This window comes from Pelodiscus sinensis, chromosome 6 (assembly GCF_052426305.1).
Source record: "Pelodiscus sinensis isolate ZL-2025 chromosome 6, ASM5242630v1, whole genome shotgun sequence".
Classification (NCBI taxonomy): Eukaryota; Metazoa; Chordata; order Testudines; family Trionychidae; genus Pelodiscus; species Pelodiscus sinensis.
In genome coordinates, this window is record NC_143057.1 from 71,920,943 (window position 1) to 71,934,017 (window position 13,075).

Consider the following 13,075-nt stretch of genomic DNA (forward strand, 5'->3'; position numbering starts at 1 on the left):
TCTTATTATGGCATTTTCTCAGTTGAATTCGATAACCTAGTGTCTCAGCCAACATTCCTTTGTTGAATTGAAAACTGAGCTCATCTAATATATGGCTACCACGTTAGCCTACGTAGTCACTACATAACTGTCTGCATCAATGCTTTATGACAGGGGTGGGCAATAATATTTTGGGAGTGGCACTCCAAGATTTTAGTAAGTGGTTAAGAGCCATACTCTTCCATTATATTAATGGAGGAGGTGCAGGATCTGGGATGTAGGTTGGGTGCAGAAGGGAGTTTGGAGTAAGGGATTGGGATACAGGAGGGGGTGATATGGGAGGGAGTTTGGGTGAAGGAGAGGGTTGTGATTTGAGCCAGGAGACTGGGATGCAGGCTCTGGGAGGGGGGTTGTAAAGACCTGCACTTTAATAGGATTCAAAATAGAACTAGATAAATTCTTGGAGGTTAGGTCTATCTATACTTATTAGCCAGGATGGGAAGGAACGGTGTCCCTACTCTGTCAGAGGCTGGAAATGGGTGACAGGAGAGGGATCACTTGATGATTACCTGTTCTGTTCACTCCCTCTGAGGCATCTGGAATTGGTCATTGTTGGAAGATAGGATACTGAGCTAGATGAACCTTTGGTCTGATGCCGTATATCTGTTACATTCTTATGGCTTCAGGAGAACAAAGGGTTTGGGTTTGGGGGCAGGGAAGGGCTGGGGTACTGGAGGCAGGCTCTGGCCAGCAGCTTGTCAAGTTCTTCTTATGGGCTCCCTCCCTTCCATGCCCCCAGAGCAGCTGGCTGCAGGAGCAATCTATGCTTCTCTGAAGGCTGCGAATCCAAGAGGTACTTTGCCCACTGCATGTTCCTCAAAGTGACAGTTCCCATTGGCTGGAAATTGTGCTGGAGATGGGGGCAGCAGTATCCCCTGGGTACCAAAGGTGCCAGATTATCGGCACACACACATGGCCCCACAGCCATTTTTCTGGCAGTGCACAGGAGAGGTAGGCAGGGAGCTTAGCTGAGATTCCTGCTGAGCTGCGGACTGTATTTTGCCCATCCCTGCTTTATGAGGAACTCTTATAAATAACATTTTTTTCTTAGAATATTAAACTAAATTTTACTCCAAAAAATTGAAACTGAATTGTTTCCTCTAAATTTTCTTTGTACTCAACAGGCTGCAAACTCCAGTGAGCACCATGTTTTTGTCCTTGGGCATATGTTAGCTTCTGAGTGAGAAGAGTGACAACTACAAGTTTTGTGTATGAAGGGAAAGATGAGGAGGAGTATGGAGAGGGTGTTTCCCTGGGGTGACTCCCCTCCATTATCCCACACTATTCTCTGTCCTTGCCATTTGCAGCCTTAGGAACCAGCCAAAGAGTCAGTGAGGGTGGTGGTGTCAGATACGTTCTCTCTGGCCAGAGGGTCCCAAGAAGGGATCTTGGCCACTTTTTCCTCCTCCACTGCCTCTCAATGGTAACAGCAACTTCTACAACCCTGGAAACCTATTAGCTCAGCAGTTGGATCCTTTTAGAACACAGCCACTGCAGACTTGGATTGGCAGTGAAAAGCCCAGACTAGCCTCCTCTCCAAAACACCTGCACATGGGGCACCCCAAAGTTGTTGCCTTCTCCCAGCTATGCAAACATGTCTGTGGGACCTGAAGTGCTTCTGCTTCCTCTCTTCTGCAGAGAGAAGGCAGGGCCTCATGCACTCTGTCAAGAGAGGCGGTGTGGAGCAGGTCCTTAGAGGATCACATCACATACCGGGGCTCCACAAGTAGACATAAGCAGCACTTAAAGTATTGCCATATGGCCATGCAGTTTTCAGGGAATGTTATTACAGACTAGTATTGGGAACTTCACCTACATAGGACCAGTTACTTGTCAGTTGTTCAGAGTAGGGATAAGTAAGGTTAACCAGTAAGCATCACCATTAGTGGGTGATGCTTACTGGTTTGGGTTAATCAGTGCAGGGTGGAGCAGTTCCCTGTTCACCGTGGGCAGGGGGCTGCTTCAGCTCCATGGGGCCCTCTGCAGACAAAGGCTGCTTTGGGCATCCAGAGCAGCCCCAATCCACAGCAGACCTAGGCATGTCATAGGTAGCGACTGCTCTGGGTGTCCGCAGAAGCCCTTACCTGCAGCAGTGGGCTGTTCCAGCCCAGCCACTGCAGAGTGGGGGCTGCCCATTGGCCCCACAGTCCCACTTAATTGGTTAACCAGTTAAACATAAAATAGGAATGTGAAAGGTTAACCAGCTAACCCAGGGGTGGGCAATAATTTTTTACAGGGGGCCACCCCAAGATTTTGGAAAGTGGTTGAGGGCCGCACTCTTCCATGGTATTAATGGAGGAGGTGCAGAGTCTGGGATGGAGGCTGGGTGCAGAAGGGAACTTGGGATAAGAGATTGGGGTGCAGGAGGGAGAGTAGGGTCTGGGAGGGAGTTTGAATGAAAGAGGCAGCTGAAACTAACCAGCAGCGGACTTGGGGAAGCCGGGGCAGAGCAGCTGGTTGGTGTGCTGCTGGGTTGGTCCCGCAGCACCGCTCCATACCTGAGCGGCGCTGCGGGACCAACCCAGCAGCACTCCAGCTGCTCTGCCCCCTGGCTTCCCCAAGTCCGCTGCTGCTGAAACTGACAAGCAGCGGACTCAGGGAAGCCGTGGGGCAGAGCATCCCAGCTGCTCTGCTCCCAGCTTCCCCAAGTCCACTGATGGTCAGTTTCAGTAGCGGCTGATTTGGGGAAGCCCGGGGCAGAGCAGCTGAGCTGCTTCAAGGTTGGTCCCGGAGCGCTGCCTCTCACCTGAGCAGCGCTGCGGGACCAACCCGGCAGCACCCCAGCTGCTTTTCCCCCGGCTTCCGCAAGTCCACCGCTGGTCAGTTCTAGCAGCGGCGGACTTGGGGAAGCCGGGGACAGAGCAACTGGAGTGCTGCCCACTCTGCACAGTTCCCTGCCATTCTTCCCCCCACCCCCCGACTCTTCATAGCCCCCCTTTCGGTACTCCGGCATATCCAATAATCCGGCATCCCCTGGGTACCAAAGGTGCCAGATTATCGGAAGTTGACTGTAATTTGTTAGCTATCTGGTTGTAAGAAAAGATCAGTTCTTTTGCAGTGAAGCTATGGCCAAAGGGCAACAGTCTAATTTGAAGACACACAAGTAGCTTAAGTTAATGACTGGGCTCCCCCATGCTCTTTAACTTGACCTGCAACTTGTGTGAAAACGACAAACTGTCTTGTCTTTTTTTAAACTAGAATGAGGAATACACCACTTCTTCATAAAAACAAAGTCACAGATCTGTGCATCAGTTGCATTATGGTCATGATTTTTGAAGATGGTTTAAACAAGGTGGCTTGGAGTATCTCAAGTGTTCACAAGACATAATCCTGTATCATTTAACCAACCAAACTTTCCAAGTTCCTTTGACACTGTTTAACTGAGTGTGTACTTTGAAGTCAAGATCCTTGACCTTGGAATTTTTTACATGGTTCTGAATGAAGTCTTTAACTTTTATATTAGCAAAACACTGTGTGGTCTGTATATTTAGCTACAAGGATGCAAATATGGCCAAACAAACATGTAACACGATATAAGCAGAATTTCTGTTAGTTTCATTCAATTTTTTTCTTTTAGCTTGTTTTAAAGTGGTCAAAAAAAGTTAAGTGAACCAACTAAAATGTCTTCTGTATTAGGAAACTGATAAACTTTAATATCTTACTCTTCTCTCATGGCAGCCACAGTGAAATGTTTTCACTTCACAGTTAATCCAGACTTTTACCTGAGTTTTCGCCCAAACCCCTCTACAGTTCACACAGAAAAACCTCTGCAACTTTTTTTGGTGGGTATTAATCTCCGTCTAGTTTACATGGCTTGGGTATAAATAGAGCATGGGCTCCAGATTAACTCAGGCTTCGTCTAGACTACAGAATGTTTCTGGCATACTAGAAGTATGCCGGAAAAACTCCACCCCGTACAGGGATCACGTCTGCTCCTCCAACATTTTTGCGGAAGAGCAGATGCGCTCTTTCGGAAGCCCTGTCTTCTTCATGCCACAAGAAAGAAGGGCTCTTCTGAAAGAGTAGATTTTTCCTAAATTTGGTCCAGTGTAGGCATGCCAAATTTTGGAAAAGCCTCTTCCAGCAAAACTATTGGAAAAAGATATGCAAATTGTGGAGCACAATTTCTGTACCTTTATCCGATAAAAAGCAGCAGGCTGGAATTTGCCCACTTTGAATTGAGGATGCTTATATTTCTCCAATGCCCTTTCTGTAACTCCTCCCAAAAGACAGGCAAGTTGTGCTGCAGTTGACTTGGAAAAGGTATCCTATAGTGTCAGTACACACAAATAACAATGGAATATACCTGCAGAATCACAGGTGAGTGTAGAAATAGTAAGGCTATATAAAGCATATAGGGCTTTGCTGTGGGGTCACTTTGTCTTGGCTAACCTAGGTGTTCAGATCTTGGTATCAATCACTAAGGTTGATTATGTTGTGAAGACATACCCGCAATTTGATTACCTTACTAAATTTACTAATTTAAAAAGAAATGCTGTATTTGAGAAGTTAGCTTAAACTGCAAATGGTTTGTTTTATTTTTGTTGCCGTAAGGATCACACTGCACTATTAGAAGCAGTGTAAAGTTCCATCAACATGAAGGATTTTTGACAGCATTTTGGCTGTAGCAGTATTACTAGCATTCACAAATTTAGAGTGGATGTGATTCTGGCCCTGCTGCATGAACTCTCATAATATGTAGAGTGCCTGTCTTTAGCCCTGTGCATGTGGAAGCTCTTGTTTCTCCTCCTACGGCCATTACTATCCAGTCTTTTCCTCAGCTCCTATCCCATCACCCCAAACCCCACTCTGCCATTATTCCTATTTTGCCCTTCCCTCCCATCAACTCGTGTCTCACCATTTTCTGCACCTCTCAGCCTCTTTCCTCTCCCCAGCTTGAGTCAGGAAGCATGGAGGAAGAAGTAATCTCAGTTCATATGGCTAGCGGCTTCTGAGACACCAGGAGGAGAAATTTCAGGTGAAGTTGTGCACAGTCCCCTGTAGCCTGTTTGGAGCAAATCTTAGTTCAGTGGTTCCCAACCTTTTCACTAGAGTGGACCTCCTATTGCTCCCCCCAAATGTTCGCGGACCCCCATCAAAGCCAGTTCTAGCTGATATGTACACTTCATTAAATACAAAAGGAAATGTAAATAATTAACATTTAAAACAATGCATACTCATTTCTGACATCAAAACAATTCGATTGCACGTCTCTTCACAACAGACTACCCCACAATTGGCTCTGTATAGCGACAAATAATAAACTTTTGGCTTACTTATGAGATTCCTGGTGTTGTTTCATTGACTTCAAAGACTGGTAGGACTGAGGTTCAAGGCCTTAGGCCAGATTAACTCTTCTGGAGTTCCAGGGTTAGTGCAATTTGTGGGGCCAAAAATGAGGGATCCAGTGTGCAGGACAGGTCTGCCAGTGAATGGGATAGGGATAAGGATGCAGAATCTGGGTGGAAAATAGGATACAGGCGCAAGCTGGGGGTAGGTGTCTGGCCAGGAGGGAGGGAGGGAGCAGGAGCAGGGTGCTGGTGGGGGCCTGGGCAGAGTGCAGGTGGGAGTCTGTCCAGGGGTCAGGGTACTACTGGGGGCCTGGCAGGGGGCAGGTGGGGCCCTGGGCAGGAGCAGGGTGTAGTATGGTGTCTGGCCAGGGGGCTGGTGGGAGCCAGGTCAGGGGGCATGGGCAGAGTGCTGGTGGGGGCATGGGCAGAGAGTAGGTGGGAGTCTGGCCAGGGGGCAGGGTGCTGGTGGGGGCCTGGGCAGGGAGCAGGTGGGAGTCTGGCCAGGGGGCAAGGTGCTGGTGGGGGCCTGGGAAGGGCGCAGGGTACTCATGGGGGTCTGGCTAGAAGGGCAGGGCACTGGGGGGGGGTGTTGGCCAGGGAGAGGGGACAGGGTCTCAGGAAGCATGTGTGCTGTTCTCCTCCCCCTCCCCCCACAGCCAGTGGGCTTCTTGAAAAGCCAGGTCTGTCGCACCACTGGGGACTTCCTTCCCCCTGCTTCCTGCCTTTCTTCCTGCGTGGGGGGGGGGCATGGAGAGTGCTCACTCTTCCACTCCCCATGACAGCCGGCACACTTCTGAGAAGTTAGAGCTGGTGCGCGGTCCCGGGACTTCCACTTCCCCTCCTCCCATGCACAGGAAGGCAGGCAGGAAGCAGGGGGGAAGGAAGTCTCTGGCGGTACGACAGACCCGGCTTTTCTGGAAGTGTGCCAGCAGTTTGGGAGAGGGGAAGAGCCACCTATGTGCTTCCTGAGATGTTGGACCTGGCGCACAGCTGTGGCACTTCACCACCACGTTGCCGGAAGCCAGCGCTACATCCATTTTTACAGGAGCTAGCGCCAGCTCAGGCTCCTTCTTGAGGTGGGGGGGAGTCACTGGGGAGAGGGGCTGGGACGCCTCATGAGCAACTGGTCATGCCCCCAAAATTGAACAGTCGATCGCAATTGACGGGTTGGTGACCATGGTTCTATGTTCTTTTTTTTTTTTTTTTTTTTTTCTTTCCCACGGACCCCCTGCAATACCCTCATGGACACCCAGGGGTCTGCGGACCCAGGTTGGGAACCACTGTCTTAGTTGATCTGTAAAAATGAAAAGAGTGGTCTGGCCAATACATTGGAGCTGTGTGGGGATAGGTCATGGTCCTTGTGGATGGACTTTTCAGAATATTTAACTACTAGCTTCTAACGAACTTCTACTGAGCATATGTGAACTTTGGTTTTCAAAGACCTATAATTTGGCCAAACTTAGATTGTTAGAGGGATAACAAAGGGTGATCTTGCATACCAAATTTCAAATTCCTGTTACAAAGCATAGAGGCCCTGTAGGTTTCCTTTGAAAAGGTTGCAAGTTTTTTGTATTACCCATCTAAAAACCACACAATCTTTTGTTACCATAATCTTGCCCATGAGAACATCTGAAATAGTTGGCCAGAAACTTCCCAAACAAATTGTCTGAAATATACCCGATAGAGAATATATTTCAGCTGTATGGCTGAAGTTTGGCAAATTTATAGGAAATTGGAAACAAGGCCTTGTGGAAAGTGTTGAATGGCTAGATAATGCTGCCTCCTCTACCCATACATATTTACTGAGTACACTATGTATGATAATTATATTTATACATAATAATCTGATAACTTTAGGTTGGAAATGTATGCAATTCCCAGTCTGATAATATATCCTTTGAGGGAAGAAAAGGAATTGAATCAGACCAGGAAACAAAATATGACTTTTATTTTTAAAACCTCATGATTTGCAGGGATCTAACTCGAGCTTTTTGAGTTTGGGGGTGAAGCATGTTGAACACTAGTTAGCAAGTTTGGGTTTGGCATTACGGCATTTTTACCACAAAAACTGTAGCTCAACACTGCTCAAGCAGTGTTGTTTTCTATTCTGCTATATATTTGAGAGTTTGTGTGTCTGAGTCTGTTATTCAAGAACTCCTTCTAAATAGAAAGAGCTAGGACCACCAAATTTGGTATGTATCTTCCTCTTATCATAACTTAAAGCAAGGTAAATGTTTATGCTAGTATAATAAGACATGAGAAAATCAAATTCCAGTCACAAAGAGGAAAGGGAGAAGTCTGATAGGAGGGACAGTTAGACTGTCGAGTGACCACAGGGGGCAACAAGGGGCCAGAGAGGGGACTGGGACAGCTGTAACCCCATTGGGCCAATAGAAGGCAGGGTGGAGAAAGGACAGCAATCTACTATATATATTCAGAGTTTCTATTTGTGTGTCTGTCTCCCAGCCAAGGGACATGAACCTCTCTCCCAGCTGTGCTCACTACAGCGGCCATGAAAAGGCACTTCTGACCTGGTCCCAAGCTGTTGCAGTGAGAGGGGCCTGGATTTATCCTTTCTTCAAGGGCAGCCTACATAGTAAACTTCTCATCCCCAGTCCCACCCTAGAACAATGATTTAAAAGAAGAAAAACAAAATTTATTTGAATTAAGGACCCAAGCAACACCTGATCAATATTATAGGTTAAATTAAAACTTAAATGTTATTAACTTTAAAAATTAAATGGTGCTTTTCAACACCTACTTCAGTGTTTTTGCCACTTAGCATGTTCAAGATTAACTACTTTAGTAGTAATTTTACAGAGAAGAGTGTATTTACTCTAGTTTATTGTATTTGGATCAATCTAAATGAATGGGAATTCTGAGGGTTTTTTTTCTGATTTTAAAATAAGCTATATTGTGTAGGCAACTACAACAAAATGCCATTAAGCACCTTTTAAAATATTTAAAACATTCTGAATCAATTAATGATTATATGCACTACCATAATATGTACACCTCTTTATTCTGCGTGCAGAGCTATTGTAAAACAAAATTTGCATTGCCTTAAACATCTTTCTGTGAAATTTCACTGTGCCCAACTATATTTAAGCATCTCATCTCAGTTTAAGTTTGGTGTATTTGGATCTAAAGAAAACAAGAATTATAGACTTTTTATGACGTAATATGTAAATATAAACTCTGAATGTGGGCTTAACACATTTTTTTTAAATGAACTATTTTGTGTTGTTACTTTCACTTAATTATTGGAACTAAAAAGTCATGGAGTGAAGTTTCAGACAAGAACTGTAGTTTTACAAATTAACAGACACTTCCCTGCTCCAGTCCTGATCTCTCAATGTTATTTTAAATTATCTCTAACAATCTTTCAGGACAAATCCTGAAACAGATTTTCTGTTTTCAATACTTTTTGGAATTCTTTATTCATAGTTTCAAGAAATGTGTTCTTAGCAAATTGTATTAAACTTCAGTAAGTGTCAATTAAAAGAATGAAGTCTCTCCTTCCTTTTATGTTGGGTAACCTGCTTTTCTTTTAGTTTCTGACCTGAAAGAACAGCATGTTTCTACAGTCATATAGTCTGTCAGTTTAATCCCCACAATATGAAATTAAGGTGATCTTCAGTAAGCTTCTTTCTGCATTAGCTAAATATCTAGTCAGGAGTGACAAGCTTTAATTTTTCTTTTCTTTTCTAGTTAAGGCTGCGATGTTGCTAGAGTTCCAGTTAACCCTTTTAGATAATTTAATAATGTCACCTTAGAACAGTGGTTCTCAAACTCTTTGGCCTGTGGACCACTTGGCTCAATGTAAACCTTTCCGTGGGCCACCAGTTGCTAATGGAAAGGCACCATTAATTACGTAATTATGCCTGAGCCATTTTGCTAGTGCTGTAACTAGGGATACTGGTTTAATTTAAATTTTTAAACACAAGTGTTTTATCTTTCTCACATTACTTTATTTAAAATGAAGTTTAATAAACTAACTATTAATTTATGTTCAACACAAAAGGTTTCAATGTTTTATATATGGCAGGTGTGGGGAATCTTTTTTTGTCAGAAGCCACTGATCCACATAAAAAATCAATTGGGGACCACATGAGTGAGAAGCAAAAAAAACTCCTCCAGAATCCCCCAACCTTCACTGATGTAGCCCCCAACTGAGACACCTAACTCCTCTGGTGTTCCAGCACCATGGAACGAAGGGAAGGGACAGGGAGGACTGAGGTTCAGATTTACTTTCTTGGGGTTCTGGAGTTATGGGATTTTAGGCTCTGGGGTGGGGACAAAAATGAGGGGTTCAGTGTGCAGGACAGGGCTGCCAGTGAGTGGGATAGGGATGGGGTGCAGGTTCTGGGAGGGAGGTGTGGTGCAGAAGGGAGGTAAGGATGCAAGATCTGGGTAGGAGGTAGGGTGCAGAAGCAGGCTGGGAGTATGGTGTCTGGCCAGGAGAGAGGGTGCAGAGTCTGGCCAGGAGGGAGGTTTCAGGAGCAGACTGGGGACAGGGTGTCTGGCCCGGGGCAGGAGAATGGGGGCAGGGAGTGCCTGGGGCTAAAGCTGAGGGGCAGAATGGCTGGGGGGGTTTAGGGAGATGGGGGGGGGGGAGGGCGGGGTGCCCCTGGGAATAGGGCTGGGGTCAAGGTGGCTCAGGGGGGCGGTTCAGGGAAATGGAGGGGCAGAGAGCCTGGGCATGACACAGTAAGGTGGGGGTGGGTGGCGTAGGTGATTCCTGGGGTGTCCAGCCTTGCAGGGGGTAGGGTTGGGCAAGAGTCCAGTCCATGGCACCCTCCCCCCCCGATCTAGTCCCTGTGGGTGCAAAGGCCCAAAGGATCCCAAGCCCTCACCTACCTTCTGCGTGTGCCAGGTCCTCAGCCGCAGTGTTGCCTCCTTCCACCACTGCTTGGCCCCACGCAGCCCAACTGGCTGCCAGCCCTTCACTGCTCTTACCATGGTGGTGGCGCTCCTCCACGTGTAGCTCTGCAGCCTGCACAGAGGAGTGTGAGTTTTCTTTCTTCACCTCCCTGCCTGTCAGCCAGAGCTGGTGCTGCAGACTCACAAAGCTGCAGCAGCAGTGCAGGCTCCCCGCTGCATTGGAAGGTGGTTAGCTCCCACCTCAGCCTGCCTGGGAGGCAGCAGTGGACCATTAGTGGTCTGTGGACCTCACTTTGAGAACCACTGTCTTAGAAGAATTTCAATTACAGTTGTAGTCTGACTAAAATTAATATAATTTGAAAGATAATTAAGTGAACTTCTTTTTAAATAATTTAATATTTGTAGTGAAACCTTTGTCTGCAGTTTGGTGACTAGGAATGTAATAGTGTAGTCGATTAACCAATAAGCAAAAGCTTATAGTACATTCATTTCCCTCCTCTCCCTGCCAGTTAAATTTTTTAGCAGCCTGGCCAGCAGCCTGGCTCAGTCCTGGCTTGCAACAGGTCCAGGACCTACCCCTGCTGCAGCTCTGCATTTAAAATGTATTAGGAACTGGGCAGCAGGCAGCCTGGCTCTGTCCTGACTCATGCCAGACACTGTGGCTCTGCATTTAAAGTGTATTAAGAGCCAGGTGGGCAGGAAGCATAGCTCAGTTCCAGCTTGTGCCAGGTCCGGGAACTCAAACCACCCCTCCAGACAGGGGCTTCTGCCACCCGGTGCTGCTGTCTCTTTATCAGCTGGCTTTTAAATTGGCTCCCCTTGTGGACCAGCTCCCGCCTGGCATCCTGTGCTGCAGGAGCTCCTTGGGAGTGAGGCTGGAGTGCACTAACTAGCTGCTGGCCCTGCCTCTGGGGACTATAGAATAGTTGATTAACCAGTAAGAATTTATGAGGTTACTTGACAATTTAATTAGCCAATATTAACATCCCTATTGATGACCAACTCAACATATGGAAAAATTAATGGAATAATGTGAGATTAGATCTGACAAAGCAATTAGAGAAAAAGTTGGATCCTTCATGCTGAAAATCTTGAAAGATTATTTAATGCATATTAAAACTTTGCTTGGTTTCTAAATTGTTATGGAATTTTTAGCTATTTGCAAATTATGACACAACTTTTCCATCTTCAACACACTTGTATACATTTAGAAATATTCTAGATTTGGAGTGCTAACCAAACTTGACACAATATCCAGGTACTTCTTTTTATTATAGGTTCAGGTGCTCGTTTTATTGATAACCCTTCTATTATCATTATTGGTTGGTGTTCAAGGACAGATGTATTTACATTTCTTTATATTATAAAACATGTAGCTTTTAGGGGATCTTTATCTTGTACAGAAAGAAACACAGCTTTGTAAATGTCTGTTTAGATTGTTGTTTTGTAATGGCAAACCCCACTCTGGGATGTAATTATGAAATTATTATAAGACTAATGAGTTTTTTACTGTTTTTTATAGAATCTTATTGCTTCTCGACCCTCAATCCAGTTTCAAGGACTCCAAGGGGTGAGTGTTTGTTTTCTCTTTATAACTTAGCAGATAAAATACCTTATGTAAAACTTATTTCTTTCTTACACATTTGCTTTTTTTGCTTTTTTACTTCTAGAAGTGCTCATAATTAAGCATGCAGTAAGTAACAACTAATGTGAATCTCACAAATAGTTCAGAAAAGAATCAGTTACCTCTTAGTAAACTCCTTTTCCTTTAAATGGATTATTTCACATGTATTTCCCCTTAACTCTTCTCATTCATTTTTAGAGTTTAACTTATATTGTAAATCAGCAGTTCAGATAGAATTAGAGTGGTTTCAGAAAAAATCACAAATCTGCTTCAGAAGTTTAGACAGGCAAGTTCTTAAACTATTGTCTGAGCCATCAATGGTATAGCTCTTCTTGGAATTCTGTAAAATGAAACACTTTGAGTCTGCTGGTGAAGGGTTATGATGAGGATGGGAGTGGAAATGGGGTCTGTGAACAAATTCTTCTTTTAAGTGATCCATTAAATGAAACGTTACGAGACTTAGTGCAAGAAACAAACTTGAGTGCAGGTTTTGATTTCCAGATATATTTTCATGAGATGAAAGCATTTTAGATTTTCTTAAGGTGAACATTAACCAACCTCTGTGGAAATAGCTAGACATACAACATTTCATAAATTTGTAGTTCAATAAAAGATCAGAGCCTATTGTAAGGCCAATATAGTTAAAATGGCAAGAAAGAACGTGTTAGTGTTTAAATTTTAAACTGAATCACGTATTTTCTTCTCTTCTCCGTCTCTCCTCCTCCCTCCATCATCTCTTTTCATTTGTGCAGAAGCTAATGTGACTGTTAACTTATTCTTATGGGCTATTGAAATTGTTCTTAATAGCTGCAAAGGAGAAATAGGAAGATTTGAGGTTACTGAATTGGTGATAGATTTAACTAACATTTAAAATCTGTATTGATGTTGGTCCCAGTATATTAGAGACACAAGCTGGGTGAGTTGATAGATTTTTATTGGGCCATGTTCTGGTAGTGAAAGAGACAAGCTTTCAAGCTTACATCAATCTTCTCTTAAAGTCTATTTATCATGGTATGTCAGATACTGATTTTTTTTTCTATAAGTGAAGTTCTTAACAGGTATAATTTGTAAATGATTAAGACAGTTTGTCTACTTTACTGCCTAACCAGTTTTAATGCCATAAAAATGTACTATATATTTTAGTTTATTAATCAAGAACAGTTTTGGAGACCACTTCCCTACCCCTTAAGAGACTGTTGCAATACACTGGAGGAAAAATGCGTTCTGTATACTGAAT

General features: G+C 44.5%; 1 protein-coding gene across 3 annotated transcripts in view; it reads left to right on the forward strand.

Moving 5' to 3' along the window:
- Positions 1–13,075, forward strand: part of ELL2 (elongation factor for RNA polymerase II 2) — a 75,860-nt gene that overhangs the window by 7,318 nt on the left and 55,467 nt on the right. For all 3 annotated transcript variants that reach the window (XM_075932107.2, XM_075932106.2, XM_006118674.5), the window contains one exon: positions 11,737–11,784. Coding sequence is in view for 1 of the 3 variants with exons in the window: in XM_006118674.5 (XP_006118736.3) it covers positions 11,737–11,784 (48 nt within the window). In the remaining 2 variants the exon portion in view is untranslated. The remainder of the gene's footprint in view (positions 1–11,736; positions 11,785–13,075) is intronic.